The 17815-nt window shown below is 28.4% G+C and overlaps 2 protein-coding genes across 3 annotated transcripts in view; one reads left to right on the top strand and one right to left on the bottom strand.

Moving 5' to 3' along the window:
- Positions 1–8183, bottom strand: part of BBS9 (Bardet-Biedl syndrome 9) — a 20150-nt gene extending 11967 nt beyond the window's left edge. Inside the window, exons 1-7 of one of the 2 annotated variants that reach the window (XM_014432906.3) lie at positions 7763–8183; positions 7593–7681; positions 3942–4206; positions 3646–3869; positions 2407–2534; positions 2147–2327; positions 1685–1882 (exon numbers count right to left, since the gene is read on the bottom strand). In XM_014432906.3, coding sequence (XP_014288392.1) covers positions 1685–1882; positions 2147–2327; positions 2407–2534; positions 3646–3869; positions 3942–4206; positions 7593–7681; positions 7763–8028 — 1351 coding nt within the window. In that variant the 5' untranslated portion in view covers positions 8029–8183. The other variant, XM_014432916.3, reaches the window with a different exon arrangement.
- A 3698-nt stretch (positions 8184–11881) lies between these two features.
- Positions 11882–16678, top strand: LOC106688372 (BTB/POZ domain-containing adapter for CUL3-mediated RhoA degradation protein 3). The gene is made up of 5 exons (XM_014432794.2): positions 11882–12248; positions 12332–12591; positions 12700–12752; positions 12837–13035; positions 16356–16678. The coding sequence occupies exons 1-5, from the start codon at positions 12050–12052 to the stop codon at positions 16548–16550; spliced, it is 906 nt and encodes a 301-aa protein (XP_014288280.1). The 5' UTR covers positions 11882–12049; the 3' UTR covers positions 16551–16678.
- Positions 16679–17815: the final 1137 nt, after the last annotated feature.

Genomic DNA, 17815 nt, shown 5'->3' on the forward strand with positions numbered 1-17815 from the left:
TATTAAAGTTTTTTAATTTAAACCCTAGCTATCTCCTTTATATTTGAATTTAGTTTAAAAAACGATTGAAATTCTTTTTATTTTATTTTAATAAATTTTAAATTATTACAATACATAGTAACATTCTATACATTATCTCAGTCCAATCAATAGCAAAATTTAATTTATTAACATTACTAATACAGATTTTATTCCTCTTTTGACTAAATCCATTATAATAGTCATTTTTGCATTAATTAATCAGGAATATAAGTTTTCTTTTTCCTTTTCACTTTGAACAATTTATTTCAAATCCCCTTACTAATGCATTCCACATCAGTCATACCAGCAATAATAATTAATTCTGATAATGCCCCCAACATTGTATATCACAATCAATCCAGAGAATATCTGAATTAAACAGTGGCTGTAAAGTGTCACGATGTAAATGGACTTAAATGTGACAGCAATTGAACTGTCTAATATGTAATTTCAAATATGCTATACCTAGTGGAACTACACTGCCATGTCATTAAATGTTTTCATGATAGTACCTTCATTACCATAACATATACTACCAGCTATCATACTCTAACTATTATGACAATAAATGTTATCACGATAGTAGCTATTATATACTGCGACCATTGCAGTTTTATACAGTCCCTATCTTGGCTGTGTGATGGCTAAAGTGTCATGTGTAAACTGGCAGTAACTTTCACTGCCACACATACTATCAACTATCAACTAAAAATTAAACAAGAATTATTCAAAGAGAAAAATTCTTTCACAGCAACTATTGATTAATTTTATGAATAACAATTATGCAAGAACTGTTATTGTTAAATTTATTGAAAACAATTAATAACTTTTTTGGATCTTTCTTGTATGTAGGTTATGATAGGTGGGCACAGTGTTGATTCCTGCCTAGGGTTTTTATTTTTGTAATTGTAATTTTATTTTTGTATTTTTAATAATAAAAGGGTACATGTCTTTAAAATCAGAATCCATTTTTTCATATTTGAGTTATCGGTGTCATCTATAGGTGTTTAGTGAAAGCTTTCTGCATAACTATTCAGATTGAGGTAAATTTATCTCATCTTAGACAATTTGTACTATTTCTTTTATATAATTGGATGTGATGAAGACAAAAATCTTTACTATTAGCTTCAATACAAATCGAAATTGAAATTGTAAATTGTAGTTCTTCCATTAGGAGCAGAAGAATCCAGATTTTGTAAAAGATCTAAGATCTTCTTGCCTCGGCTCATGTATTAAAATAAGAAACGCAGGAGGTTTCCAGGTGAATAAAATACTCAAATGAGAAAATAAAGATGTCACGTTAGGAGTGTACTGGTGAGAGGAACTAAGGTAAAAGAGGGACTAATATAAACAAGCGGCAATAATAACAGCAAAGGGTTAACGGAAGTTAGAAAAAAACAGATGAAATGCTAAGAATATATAGAGGTTTATTTCCTAGTATGAACAAAATACTCGAGGCTACACCTCTCTCAGGTTAATAAAACAAAATGTATGATATGCGACAATGCTCATTTTTTCTCTATTACCCTTTAGTTAACATTAAATTTGATAATTATTTTGACCAATAAAAATTTAATTCTTAATCAAATTAGTTCAAACTGTTATTTTATTTATTTTTTGTCATAGTTACTCATAGATGCTACTAAATTAGAAGTTAACTTACTTATAGTCTGGATAAAGTGCGTCGCTGGCTCGGCCAACAATGGTTTGCTAACTTCAATCATAATATTTACGTTGTGTACAGAAGATCCAGTTGTGAGGTAGATTTCAATGCCACAAGTTGTGTCTGTATCTGACATGGGCCATATTTTTGTTGTTAATTTTATTTCAGACTTTTGTGTTGGTGCACCAAGCGATTCTTCTAGTAATATTTTGCAACTTAGAATTAATATCAAAGTTTTTTTTACAATAAAATTATAAATTATGAGAAAATTGTTGCGAGTGCAATTAGTGAAGAACACAAAGAATATTGGCACTAATGAAATAAATTCTACTGTTTTATATTCTTCACTGATTCCAACCCCAACCATCTTTTCCTCATATATTATCCTCAGTTAACATTACTAACACATCATTAAAAATTATGGATTAATTTTTTATTCTTAAACGAAGATTAAATACTCACTGCTGGTCTTTGAATAGGTTGCTATTTGATGTTGAAGAGAAGCATATTTCGATTCTAATTCAGCATTTGACAAAACACTATTTTGAATAGGAGGAGGAACAAACACCGTCGGTTCAGTACCGAGGTATGCACACTGTAACTCACCCTCTTCAGTTAATATAACTAAGCATCCCTGCAGGCTCTTTGATAAAAAAAAAAGGAAATAAGACATTTTTTAGGATTATTTATGATTTAATATCAAAATTTTGTAGATAACTTACCTCCAATGAAGCTCTGCATATGGCCACAGGCGTCGCGTTTAGTTGAGCACCCCACTTGAGCTTACTGCCTTCATATATCAGTAAATTATTTGAATCGCTAACAATCATTGACATAACAGAAGGTTCTCCTGATAAATCAATAAAAAAAATATGAGAGGACTGGACTTGATAAAAGTTGTCACAGCATCTTTAAAAAAGCATTGATCAAAGTGACGATTATGTAGAAAAACATACAAATATTGAACCCAAATAAATGGAGTGTTCTTTTTTAAAAACATTAGGAGATTTATTTTTGGGATTACCCACATAGAAGTTTTTAAACTAGTTTTCTTATTGTAACTATGTACTTTGAGGTACTAATCAAGTGTTTGTTGACCTTAAGTGTGGTAAATATTCTTTCTTAGCATTGAACACGGAAAAATTTCCTTCCCCTCACTCTTGTCAATCTAATTTGAACAGCTGAATGCAAAATTATTTTTTATAGGAACCTAATCATTAAAAATCCTTGAAAGAATATATCGCAGAAGTTTAAGTGTTCAGAATAAATGAATAAACGATTTTAAGCATGTAAAGTGCCAGATAAGAGGTACCATCTATAATCTACTGACATAGCCAAGCCATTTTAATCTTTTTGTCTTCATATAAGAGGAGATTTTGATTTCCTTATTGAGCTAGAACAGTTCTTTGTTTTCCTTTGTCACCATGACCAATTTTCGACAAAATTTGGAATAAATAAAAAAAAGCTATTATGGCTCTTCAAATGTAACTTTAATACAATTTTAGTGAGATGAAGTCTATCGGACTTCAAAACTTTATATATATATTTAAGTAAAAATCAAACCAAGTTCTTTACCTTATAATATGTTGTTTTAACTCACTTTTGATTGTTTCCATACCAAAAGGTTTTTATAAAATAATAATTAATGACTATTAATTAATCAACAAACAAATTTTAATCACATTTTATATTTACAAATTTTTAATCGCCTTTACATAATTTGACCTGAATAAATGATAATGATAAAAATAATTAAGAAAAACTTAACATGCTGTTGTTTAATATGTATTAAACCAGGAAATAAAGATAAAACCAAAAACTGCAGATTCTATTGGAAATAAGCAAGTATCATTTTGGCAAAGTTTTTACACAACAGAGTTGGCTGTTCTAAACTTTTTGAATGCCATTGTATGTAAGTAAATGATTTTCATTTAGTTAAGCCAAGTTCATAGAGTCAATACCTCTAGAATAAACGTGACAGCATAGCGGAATGTACTGAAGCCTCTTACAAAACTTGAGTATTCCAGTTTCTCCAAAGCAATAAAAATTTCTCTCAGTCAATATAAAGATTGCAGCTTCATTTGTAGTTAAGCTCAAGAAGCGCATGTCATTTATATCTTCGCCCAAATTGTGTGACCATGATGGTAACACCCGATCAGCTGATTCTTCTCCAAGAATTTGGTATCTGTCATGTGAAAATTCTGTATAATTAACTTTATTCATAATGAGAAACATATACAAATTTTCAAGAGCTTACCTGTATGATTCAATGTGCCAATTTGAGTTAAGGAGTACAAAGGAATCCGTATGAGGGACGTAAACTATTGGAGAAGGTAGTAAAAAATTCGGTAGAAGTCTTGTTAGTGATAATGTCTCTTGCTCATAGAACATTAAAGTGCCATCAAGACCCAGAACACATAAAAAATCTCTTCCTTCAACTCCTCCAAAGCCACCAACAAGAAAACTATAAGCTGAACGTTTCAAGTGATGCTCGTACACAATATTAATTTGGCACTGATCACCTGAAATCAATAAATTAGTAATTTATTTATTTATATGGGACAAACCTAGTTAAATATACAAATACAAATAAGGACAAATTATACACAATAATTACAAATACATAAGCTATTATTGTATAATTACAAACATAGATTGCAATTTCAAGCATATAGATTGAATAGTATATATTTTATAACTGTATACAACTTAATTAATATTATATTATAATATTGGTATTATACAGATAAAAATAAAAAAATAAAAAAATAAGATGGTCCTAGTTCCTTATAAAAATATATATCATTTAATATAGTAAATTGCAACAAAGATAAAAAAAAAATAACATTAATTAAAAGTGAATTGATTCATTCGAAATTTTGAATAATTTATTTTTTAGTTGAGATTAACTCAAAGGATATAAATTAATATCAATTAATAATTAATAATCAATATTAATATCATCTGATAATAAGTTAGCATTATGTATCATTCACAGCAAAGTAGAAAACTTAATTTCCCTGCGAAAAGAAAACATACAAAATTTGAACACTTACACACTAGTAGTAGCATGGAAACGCGCCTGTCTACCAACCCAAAGGTTGTGAGTTCGATCCCTGGTCCCACCCGGGTTTTTTTCTTCAACATAAAATTATACACAACTCACTCACAGCCTACCCCTGGGGCATTTGTGAGGCCCGTTAGCCAATGTGTGGCACTCACAAAAAAGATAAAGGGAACAAACCCTACAAATGACGCAGAAGTTGGAGATGTCGTTCAAAAGGTGCACACAGTCCCTTGACATCTACTATGATGGTCAAGGAAAACTGGACATCACACATTTCTTCCCAAAATGGCTACAATTTCTCTTGTGCATTCTCACCAGGAAGAACGAAGAAGAAAACACAAGTGAAATAAAGAAGATAATATAATTTCATTTGTGAAAAGTTATAGAAAAAGCCAATTATCGCCTATTTGAGGAAGAGGAATGTGAATATCAAAACAGTAGGACATTTATTTGAACAATGAACAATATTACGTGAGGAGAAGATGGTTGGGGGTGCGATCAGCAAAAAATACACAAATAAATAGAATAGAAAATTTTTGCCAACGTTTCAACCTGGATTTCAGGCCTTTATCAGGACTGAAAAAACAAAAAAATGAGATAACAACCATTGCTCAGAGTAACATAAAAATAAAAATAAAATAATAATAAATCAATAATAAACAAACCTTAAAAATATATATAACAATAAATTAAATAGGCAATAGTTCATTGATAATAATAGAAGATAAAATATTTGAAAAATATTCTTCAATTAAATGAAGAAATAGACATAGTGAAAGATGTGGAAGTAATTGTAAAGATAAAATATAATATCATAGAGGTAAGAATTATACAAAATAAATAAACTAAAAAAACTACTATACTAATAAACAAGCAGTTTTCAAGTAAATAAAGAAATAAGCATAATGAAAGGTGCAGAAAAAAATGTAAATGATGAGTAATGGAAATAACATAATAAGATATGTAAGTAACATCTAAAATAACAAAAAAAAATTTAAATCAACATAATGAAATTTATGAAAGAAAACAACATAAATGATATAATAGGCAAGAAAGAAAATAGAATGTATGTTACAATTTTAATCTTTTATCCATTGTAACATATATTCTGTTTTCTTTCTTGCCCATTGTATCAATTATATCATTTTCTTTCATAAATTTCATTATGTTAATTTAAATTGTTTTTCATTATTTTTGACATTACTTACATGTCTTATTATATTATTTTTGCTAATCACACCTCCGACCATCTTCTCCTCATATTTATCTACGATCAGCTATTAACATCTCATTATAAATAATATTATGGAAGAGTTTCTGAACAAAAATAATATCATAATTAAATCTTCAGATGGAAATTTTATCAACAGTAATTTCACATAAAGAAGTTTACCCAAAAAAGCCAGTTTCCTAAAACTTCCTAAGACTTCATAGGAAATGTATTTGTACACTTTCCTGTAATTAAACATTAGTTTTCTAATAATTATTTGATTTATATTTCTTATTTGCTCAATTTTTGTTTATTTAATGACTTATACACCACATTATAAGTTTTGACCAGAAAGAATATCTTGTTATTTTTTATTATCTGCCTAATATCCTCTCTCTCTTCCTCAATAAACAATACCTTCTCTCAAACTGTTACATTCAATCTAATTTCATGAAGTAATAGTAATCAAAACTTTTGATGATCATAAATCATAATCTAAATGAAGGTGATCATCAGACAGGGGAGATTGTAAAAATGAAACCCATCATGGATGTGCATAATTTATTTTTAGACAATGTTTCAATTCATTTTGAAGGCATTTTTATAGAAAAAATAAGAACTGAAGAAGAAAACTAAATCTAATTCAGTAGATAGGCAAAACCAATCTCTTTGGATAAAAAAACTGTTGTTAAAGGGGAGCTGGAAAGTGATAAGTGTTTATGATAAGAATTTAGGGAGGGTTTTATAAACAAAGACAATGAGAGTGTGTTTACACCAATAGATGCCATGACAGACTGTTCTAGCCCCAAGGGACGCCAAGCTATCCCATGGCCGAGCAGTGTCACCATCTACCGTTTTATTTTACAAACAAAATAATAAAACCTATTTTCTACAACAATAAGAAACATAATTCATTTGCCTTAAATCTTCTATGAGGCTTATATAGGCTATACATGAAATTGGAATATAAAGCTAATATAGTATATATTGATTGAGATTTGGTATTCAAAAACTGATAATCAATAATATAAGTTTTGATATACTTCTTTGAAATATTAAAGGAGGGAAACCAAAGTAGCAATATCATAAAAGGACAAGCTAATGCAACTTAAGCTATGTATTCAAAATGTATAATAAGAGATATGAGTATTACAGTTCCGAAAGCTTAATACACTAAAAATAAAAAATAGATGAGGAGAAGATGGTTGGGGTCAGAGAATAACACAAATAAGTTAACTAATAAACTTATTTATTAGTGCCAACGTTTCGGCCAGAATTCTTAGCCTTCATCAGAGCAAAGAAAAAAAACAAGACAACAACCAATGAATAAAAGGATACATAGAATGTTTAGAAAATAACTAACATATGGTCACATTAATAGTGTTGACAGACATAATGTTATTTTTTTTTCTAATCATTCCATATATCGTGTGTATCACACCATATATCGTGTGTTCTTCTCTGACCAAACCTCCAACCATATTCCCCTCATATATATCATCCACGGTCAACTATCTTCTAATCATTAAAAATTAAAAATAAAGTTGATGAACATGCATTAAAAAAGTTTTAATTAATAAAAAATAATCATTTTTTTTTTTAAATATTTAATCTATAAAACAATATTTTACCATGTTCAGTTGATCCTGTTTTTGTTATTACATTGTATACTGCAACACTTCTTGGGTGTAATATAGCTAAATGATTTACTTTTGAGCCACTGAAAATGAATAAACCAAATTTAAATTAAAAACTAATTATAACAACACTTAAAATAAATCAAGGAATTTAAGATACTTGCGATACTAATTTTCCAACAGCGATTTGTAATATAGGTTCTTCCAATTGAATTTCAATTAATTGGTCTATTGCTTTGAATGTTCCATATTCTTCTGCTTCTAAATCTAATTGTGGGTTGAATATTCTTAAATAGCCAGAATGACTGCCCACTATAATATCGTCAAAACTCTGTCCTCTTATATCAGCGATCAACAGTGAACTGATTTCAAATACTTCATCCTTGCCGCACTTAGTTGTCCAGAGTTCCCTCACTTTAAATAGTGACATATTTCTAAATATTTGTTTATACCATTGTAATTGAATGATTTTAATATATAGTATGTTCTAAACAAAATTCTTGGTCATCTATTGGCAAAGTACATTTGTGCAATACCAAGAAATACTTCTTGCTGAATGAAGAGACCCTTGAGGTGTATGGTTGCCATGCTGTATCCACAACAATACTATCACAGATGTATTATTTATTAAAATTAATAATACAATAACCCGACCGTTTCTTTTAATTTTTTTCAGGTCCTTATCAATTAAATAAAAATTATTACAACTTTAACTGTACCATAAATTACTAAATTCCAAAAAAAAAAATCATAGTTTTAAAAATCAGACAACAGTTATTAAAGGCTTTCATTTAACCAAAATTAAATATGAAATTTCAATTAACTGTTTTGGATTTATTTTTTTGTTAGATTTATTTTATAAAATAAAAATTCTCGTTTAAATTTTCCCGCCTTAAATTTTTGACGTAACTTACTTCATATTTTTCAAATTATTATTGATCTATCATTTATTTAATTAAGTTAAACAAATATATGAAAATAATTTCTGAGTACTTATTATTTTTATTGATATAAATAGATTGATAAAAAATGTCATATCAAAGACTCCTGCGACAACTTTAGCCGGGAAAACTGTATAATTGACTCACTCCACCCTAATTTAGTTTACAAAACCCTTCTTAGATGTCGCTCTATTTAGTTTAGTTCCTTTTTTACATAATAGATCGCGCACACTTACAAAGTTAAATTCAATTTATTATCTAAAGTAAAAACGAAATCAATTTGTTTTTGTTGGTTAAAATTAGAAAGTTTTCATTATTATGTATTATTTTTATTGAATTCTAAATAAAAAAATTGACTATGAATATTGACAATAGTACTTCTAGTCAATCAAATCATTAAACACAATTATTTCTATTAAACTCATGTATAGTTTATTTTTAATCTTTTCAAAATTGTTTCTCTTGATCAGCTAGTACTATCTTATTTAAATATACAAATAAATATTTATGTTTTAGCCATATTTTTTAAAAATTCTTATTTACTTTTATTTTGTTCAACTAAATCTTCATTTTAGAGCAATATGAACAAAAAATATTATCAGAGGAGCATGACAAATATCAGATCCTTCTAAAATGTAGTTGTAAAATTTGAATGCGGCAGATGAACAAAAACCCATCCTGATATTTCCATGAAATGTTCCTCCTAAAATGATGGCGTAAAAGGGATACTAGGTTAAATGATTTGGAATATAAACAAACACACTTGTGGAAAAATAATTATATTTTGGAATAAATTTTTAAAGGAACAAACAAAGCTGTTTAGTTCAAGGTGAAAAATAAATAAAAATTATATAAATATACAAGCAATTTCAATAAAAAAATAAGGTTTACATAATGCTCTTGTAACTTTTTACGGTTGAATTTAATGACATACTAAAAATATAATAGTTTAATTACCTCTTTTAAAAATAATGTAATTTTCCATGATGTAGAAAAAGTAATAAATTCTAGTTACCTTTTTACAGGAATATATGTCCATTTAGTTTAAACTCATATTTAATTGTGATGTTTATATTAATAAGATTAGAGCTGTCGATATCATTCAAGAGACCTATCCATCTTTATATAAATGGTGCCAGGTTTAATTTTTATGATGAAACATGTAATTTTTGCCTATCAGATGAAAATAAAGAACATTAAGCATATTTTGTAAAAATGGCGGTTGTATTAGTCATTCAGACCTCAGTTTATCAATAAATATATTGACCCTTGCGAAAATAATGTTTTTCAGATTTCACCAATGTTAGATATTGATTTTCTTGAAAAATTAAACTATATCTTTCTTTCTTTTTTTATTTAATTATTTTAAGGCACCAATCACAAATGAGTCATTATTGCCTTAATTTTTGAAATTGCAAAGGCTATGCTTGTAATTTAAGTCTTTTGGGCTGTACCCTTGTACGGGGGCAAGGGTCTGGATTTATGGCTACAATTATATTGAAATGTGAAACTATTGCAACGTGGGGATCTGTGGTGAAATTTGATTAAATTTTATGGTAGAGCTTGGAATGATGGGGAAACTAAAAAAGTTTATCCACGGTTTGTTTGTTACCCTGCAAGATGGAATGGAAGTCTGCTGGTCTATCTTTCTTTATATAATAACTTGTGTAAAACAAAGAACTTATACAAACAATTAGAGGTGAAAAATTTAATCAATTGTTTTGTTTAAATAATAATCTTATTTATCTTTTTTGTGTTAGCATAATACTTTCATAGCTAACTTTCTTTTATTTTTTCTTATTTTTATTGTTTACTTGATATTGCAAAATATAGCACAACTCCTCTATAACAAGCTATTAAGTTTAAATGAATAGTAAACAAAACTAAAGTGATAATGAATTTCATATGAACGTATAAAAATTTACACATTTGTTTGTAAGGTGTTTCAGGGTTTTAATTAAAATATAATTTTTGCCAGTGTCTAAACAATCTTTTGATATAGTGAAAAGACCAGTTTCCTAACGTATGCCATTTAAGCAAAAGTTTTGGGACAAAACAGCCTTGACGATTTCATATCTCTGTAATGTTACTTGATTTTCATAAACCTGGTATTTATAAAAACTCAGATATATGTCTTTCAAGTGAACATATTATTTATTGAATTATATTTGAAGATATGAGAGAGTACATTAAAATTGTTTATGGGAGATATAGGAGGAGACATCATTTGAAATTCTGGAAATTTGAGAAACATGAGAGTTGATATCCTACTTATAACTGCAGAAATTGTGGGAAAACATTACCCAAAGATGATAATGTACTGAAAATTGCTAGCAAACTCCATTTTTAGAGAGACTAGTTTTCTAAAAATGTTTAGAAAATTGGAAATTTCAGGGAATATAGCACAGACCTCCAGTGACTTTTGGAAATCTTGTTAAAATTTAAAAATTTGTTGAGAAATTTTAGATATTTCTAATCTCATCCTCTTCCCCTTGCAATGAGTTGTAGTGACTTGCAAAATAAGTTTTACTATTCTTAATACTAAATATTTTAACACAAGGAGGCCCCTCACCTCCGGACTTAAAATAGCTCCTTTTAGAATGGATAGCTCATATATGATATTAAACATAACAGGTAACCTTAAAATACCAAAGGTAGTAAAAGGTAAGACACAACACGAATTACTTTCCTTTTCACAGTAATGCACTTACTAATTCATTTTTTATTTCTGTTTTAGAGGGTTCGAAAAAAAAAAAAAAAAAAAAATTTATGACATAATTGGTTTATTTTAAATCTTATGGAGTCATATTTATTAATTTTAACAACATTGGCATTAGAAGTCAAAGATTTGTCAACTGATAAGTTATTGCTTTCTAAATTTAAAGTTACCTCTATATGACTTGTCAGAATGACAGTAAAACTGAAAATTTTTATTCAGATTGATCCAATAGAGGTAATACTGATGGATTGCTGAGAAATTGATAAAATTCAATCATTCAAAATTTGAATTTAAGAGAAGGTTGCGAGTGCTTCTTCATTGTTATGAGAGTTTAATTTTATTCATGCAGGTTAATGCCAAAATAATTACCGAATAAGTTCAGTTTATAACAAATCGAAAAAGGAATCAGTTCGGCTTTTGAATGATGACTGTAATTCCCTTAGTAGTTCGTCTTTGAGCCAGAAAAGCGCATTTGTCGTTTTTAGTTTCTAGAAAACATTGGTAGAGGCGCTGAAGGCAACAATCGTTACATCTTGGCCGATCACGAAGTTCATCTTCGTAGGGCAAGAAGATAATGGATTTGTTCCCAGTTTAGTGTGTAACTGAGTAACGAAGTGAGTGTGTAGTTAAATTTGGTTTTATTTTAGTAAGTTATTTTACCTTTGACAGGCTGTGGTTATTAGGATATTCAATTAACGTAATTATGAACATTATATGCTGGAACTGTCCCTCACAAGAAAGTTGGAACATATGTGTTTCTACAAGACAACTATAATTTATTTCGTTATTTTATGCTCAAATCGTTCGAAAAAAAGGAAAACATGTCTGGAAGTGTGACAAGGCAATGTATTAAAGGAAACCCATCCCAATATGTGAAATTAAATATTGGTGGTGCCCTTCATTATACTACAATTGGAACTCTTACAAAGCATGATACAATGTTGAGAGCAATGTTCAGTGGTAGAATGGAGGTGCTGACTGATTCTGAAGGTAATTCAGATTTATTTTTAGTTGTCATGTCTCGTCTATTTTGTTTACTAAAACTATTATTATCATCTTCTATTGTCCCCTAGGTTGGGTGCTCATTGATAGGTGTGGTAAACATTTTGGTGCCATTTTAAATTTTCTCAGAGATGGTATTGTACCTCTTCCTGAGTCTGCCAAGGAGACGGCGGAACTTTTGGCAGAAGCTAAATACTATTGTATTTTAGAACTAGCTTCTGCTTGCGAACAGGCTTTACTTAAAAAAGAAAGAGAGGCTGAGCCTATTTGTCGTGTGCCATTAATAACTTCACAAAAAGAAGAGCAATTGTTAATAAATTCTACATCTAAGGTTTGTAAGAGTTTGTCATTAAATGAAATTTGTTATACATATATCCTTTTGTATAGTTTCCTCTTTGTACTTGATTGTGTTCTAATTATTTCTATTTATTCATTTCAGCCTGTTGTTAAATTATTGATAAATCGACACAACAATAAGTATTCTTATACTAGGTATGTTAAAAATCATTTCTTATTTTGATATACTATTCATATTAAAATATCTTTTTAACTGTATATCCCTTTTTATGTCCCCAGCACATCAGATGACAATTTGCTCAAGAATATTGAACTCTTCGATAAACTATCTTTACGATTTAGTGGGCGTGTTCTATTTATAAAAGATGTCATCGGCTCCAGTGAGATTTGCTGTTGGGGCTTTTATGGTCATGGAAAGAAAGTTGCAGAAGTTTGTTGTACTTCAATAGTTTATGCCACCGACAAAAAACATACTAAGGTGAGTATTTTGTTACTACAATTGGAAAAAATATGAGTACATAGGGCCTACCTTTTACCTTTTAAGGGGAATCTTATGATTTTATGCCATTATAGTCAGGTGAATTTTAGATATGATGGAGATTTTCTTTAGAAGTTGAAATTATAATATAATGTCTTGTACATTATCATTTTGAATGATCGAAATAATCTTGTAGAATAACATATCACTGCTTTCCTTGACAATGGAATAACTCCAAAATAATTTTTTTTAAATTTTTATGTATCCTATTGAGAGCACTTTTCCATTCATTTTAATATTATTTTAATGAGAAATTGTTCGGGCAGTACGATCTAAGCTGGAAACTCAGTCATAAGATTAAACCTTATTTTTAATTTACTTATCAGTATATTTTCCTCATTAACCGCACCCTCCCCCTCCCCCAAACAACTTCACCTTGAATTACATCTTCTGTTAACAATATCTACACCATTATATATTATTTTAGTGAATAAGAGCTATATTTTTACTTTTGATAACGATATGTAGAGATGACTCAGTAATTATTTTACAGATATCAGAACTGAATCATGGCTAGAAATCTAACTAGTCACCTCATTTATTAATACTGTTCCTATATATCTTAACTTTTTTTAAATTATTATCTTGAAATGCTTTTCAAGACATAATTTTGTTTAATCTAATATATTTGGACTTCTCAATTCAAAAATAATAATTTAGTTTTAATGATAATTATGTGCTAATGGTAAATCTTTTTTTTTTTTTAATCTTCATATTTATTGTATTAGTTTTTATCTGGCAAGAAAAACTAGAAATTAAAAAAAAAAATCTTTAATAAATTATTACTTACATATTTCTGTAATATCTCAATAATTATCTGTAATAAGAAGTGTATTTATTTATTTTTAAAATTAATTTATTTTTCCGTGTAAAATTAAAATTGCTGCTCTTTGTTACTGATAACGGTTATCTAATAACCTATTATTAAGGAGGATATCCTGGTGAAATATTTTCCTTATTCTTCACTAATGTTTACCGAGAAAAATGCCATGTACTGATATAGAAAAATAAGCTAATAATATGTTACATGCTAATTTTATGGAACGCTACATTGTTTTAATCTTAGTTTTTTATTTCGGATGTTTGTTACCAAAGAGATTCACCATGTGAGGAGAAGATGATCGGGGTTGTGGTTAGTAAAGATATATAAATAAATAACACTTATTTATTTGTGCCGACATTTCAACCTGAATTTTAGGCCTTCAGCAGGGCCAAGAAAAACCAAATGAGATAGTAACCTTAATTCAGAGAAAAATAAAATAATATAAACAAACTTGGAAATATACATAACAATAAATAAAGTAAATAGTAGTTGTTATTAATAAAAGATAAAATATAATATTGTAGAGGTAATACAAAATAAATGGTAAAAAAAATTAAAAACAGTGTTCAACTAAATAAAGAAATAAACACAATGCAAGGTGCAGAAGAGAATGTAAGTTATGAATAATTTAATAAACATAACAAAATATCTAAGTAATGTATAAAAGTAATAAAAACAATTTAAATCAACATAATGAAGAGTATTAAAGAAAGCGATATAAATAAAACAATGGGCACGGAAGAAAATGGAATGTATGTTATAATGGATAAAAGATACACAGTAATATAGATGAGTAAAAAAGAAAAATTGAAATAAATATATAACATCTGAAAAAGTGAATAAGGAAAGAAAAAGAGAAAAGATATTTGAGAATGGGAAAAAAGGAAGAAATATTAAAAAAACATTGAGTGACTTAAGTGAAGATGCTGTATGAAGTGAGTGGGGAACAACTCGTCTGATAGATAGCGAGCATACGAGTACATTAAACCAAGTAGAAATTTTTACTGTTATGTATAAATAACCCATATCTATCTACGGTCTAATATTAATACCTCATTTGAGATTCACTATGCATAACTAGCTATGAGAACAAAGAAATATTTGTTTATTGTGTATTATTCTTATTATTTATACACATATGATTGACTGTATGTTAATTAGAAGAGGAAGGTTGCGATAAAGAGAAAAATAGTTTGACATTTTTATTAATAGGCAAATTTTTGACTTACACTGCAGATCTTCGTCAGGGCTATTGTGATTAGCGGAGTATACACGATTAATAAACAAATAAATTGTTGAATTTATTATGAACAAATTTTTTGTTTATTCCTCTTTTACGCCTCCATCAATCATAACAGCCCTGAAGAAGACCTGTATGTATCCTGAAATTGTAACAATTAAGTTATTCTTATTAACAATTTTTATCTATATATTATATCTAAATTTAAAATTCTCATTATCATATTTACCTCATATTTGTCATTTTTATCAATTTCCATTCTGAAATCTTGTCATCTATACTCATATAGTCCAAAAATTATTTATAACTACATAATTTAAATTAATACCTTTCGCTAGTAGTGCGGACATTTATCTCTGTAGCACAGATCAATGCTCTATATTAGACATTACCCTCTTTGGGCTTATCAATATGCTCAACATGCTAAAAGTATTAAATATAATACTTAAGTAAGTAACTAAATATAATCAACTTCCTAAAAAGAAAATCCTAGTTTACATAATATATCTCTGGCAGTAATGAAAAAATTGGTAAATCGAATTGCCTAAAAATTTAGTTAACTGGGTGTGTAAGACGTTCTACATCTGTTGAGTTTTGTTAAGTTGGTTTTTTGTTGTTTACTAATTTAACATAACTTAAAAGATGTTAAATCCAAGGACAGTCTATACCTGGTTTTTCACAACTGCACAACAGATATCTCGAAAAATTGGTTCAGATTAAGATTATTTTTAAATTCGGTTACTTTATATATTAATGTATTTATTTACTTAATAAATAACTTCTTCTAATATTTTTTATTAATTCGCATTTTCATTGTTCCATACCTGGTCACTCATATTTAATTATGGTTAGAGACACAATATTAAAATTATCAATAAGTCTTCTCCATAGCAGTCTTTACTGATGAATAAAAATATCACTCTTTATAATGATAAAGGTGTTAAAGATCCCACAATGTGTTGCACTAGGCAGCAAACATCAAAGGGTGCCAAATTTCTGCGGATTATTTTTATTGACTATGACTGTTACCAGTCTTGACGGATCTGACTATAGGGAGGAAACATAGATACCTTTATAAAATAAAGTGCATTTGCTTATATTTGGGCAAACGTGGTATTACTTTCCAGGTTAATCATTAAATGTATGTTATTATCATAAAAAAAAATCTCTTCAACTGATTAATCATTTAATTTATAGGTTGAATTTCCTGAAGCTCGTATATATGAAGAAACCTTAAATATCTTGCTGTATGAAAATCGTGTGGGGCCAGATCAAGAATTAATGCAGGCTACATCATCAAGAGGCGCAGGGTTGTCATCGTACACTTCCGATGAAGAAGAAGAGAGATCGGGGCTCGCTCGCCTCAGGTCGAACAAACAAAACAATCAATGATCCACCTGAAGGGGAACATAATTGTTACATGATTCCCCTCGCAGTGCTAACTATTTCCCGGTCGGATGTCCAAAGCGGGAATTTTCACGTGATAATAATAGTATGGAAAATATAAGGGATTTGTTTTATTTCTTGTTTGATATTTTTAATTTTTGTAATAGCAATTAATTTTTTTTTTTTTTTAATGAACAGGGTATATTGTGATATATTATCGGAAGTATTTTTCGATTTCGCGTTTGGTTTTACGACTTCAGAGTAGACTATATATTTTGGTGCTTTTATTTTTCTTTAAGCTCTTCAATATGAATGATACTTTACTTTAAAGTGAGCTATAGATTGTATAATGAGAAATATTAAATACAGATTGTGACTGATATATTATCTTTATCATATAAGATAATGCTTTGAATTGTTAAGAATTATGACTGATTAACCATTCTCAGAAATGCTGTATAGAAGCAGGTACTTGTGTAAGAGTCGTGCTGAAATTTGTGCTCCATAACCTAACCTCATTCGTATTAATACTAATGGTTATAATAAAATTCTTCCGGTTTGATTTTTTTTCTTTTTCCATAACATTTTGTATGTACACATTTTATATAACAATTTATTTAATCATTGCAATCAATCACTGTTTTATGTGCTAGATCCAATTGTTGTTTTCTTCCAACGAATCCATGATAAATTTGTCACCCAACTGTACATAAACCATAAATTAGTTCTAGACCTTAATCTTAAACTATCAAACCATGTTTCTTTTTCTTTTTTTTTTTTTCATTCAAATATATACAAATCACATTCTTAATGTGCTAATGCAACTATTTTGAACATATTTTATCACAGCTATGTCCTTAGTGGGTAATTCCCAGTTCTTAATCATTTTAAAATATTAAGTTTCAAAAATAACACCACCCTTTTAAAACTATTCATGCAAATAAGCAAGTAAGGTTAGAGTTTAGGTTACCACAAACTTTCAACATGGTGATTTCATAAGTGTAACCAGAAACATTATTTCATGGATATAATCCTTTTGTAATACATATAACCACTTACTGATTCGTGTTATATTTTTATTCATATCAACTTTATCGTGATCTGTGTTAGAAAACAAAGGCGAATTTTTTTTCATTCAAGTTGTCAAGTACTATACAGAGAGTGGTTCTAATTAAGGTTATTAATATATATTATAATTAGTTTTTAAAAAGTAATCTTCCCACCTATTCTCTAATGATTGTAATAATTTTGTGATCAATAACTATTTTAAA

This window comes from Halyomorpha halys, unplaced genomic scaffold (genome assembly GCF_000696795.3).
Source record: "Halyomorpha halys isolate HHAL.00 unplaced genomic scaffold, Hhal_1.1 Scaffold42.1, whole genome shotgun sequence".
Lineage (NCBI taxonomy): Eukaryota > Metazoa > Arthropoda > Insecta > Hemiptera > Pentatomidae > Halyomorpha > Halyomorpha halys.

Coding starts and splice junctions, on each gene's coding strand:
- LOC106688372 (XM_014432794.2), top strand. CDS start 12,050: ATGCTCAAATCGTTCGAAAAAAAGGAAAACATGTCTGGAAGTGTGACA. Junction 12,249..12,331: donor GGTGCTGACTGATTCTGAAG/GTAATTCAGATT, acceptor ATTGTCCCCTAG/GTTGGGTGCTCATTGATAGG. Junction 12,753..12,836: donor AATAAGTATTCTTATACTAG/GTATGTTAAAAA, acceptor TTATGTCCCCAG/CACATCAGATGACAATTTGC.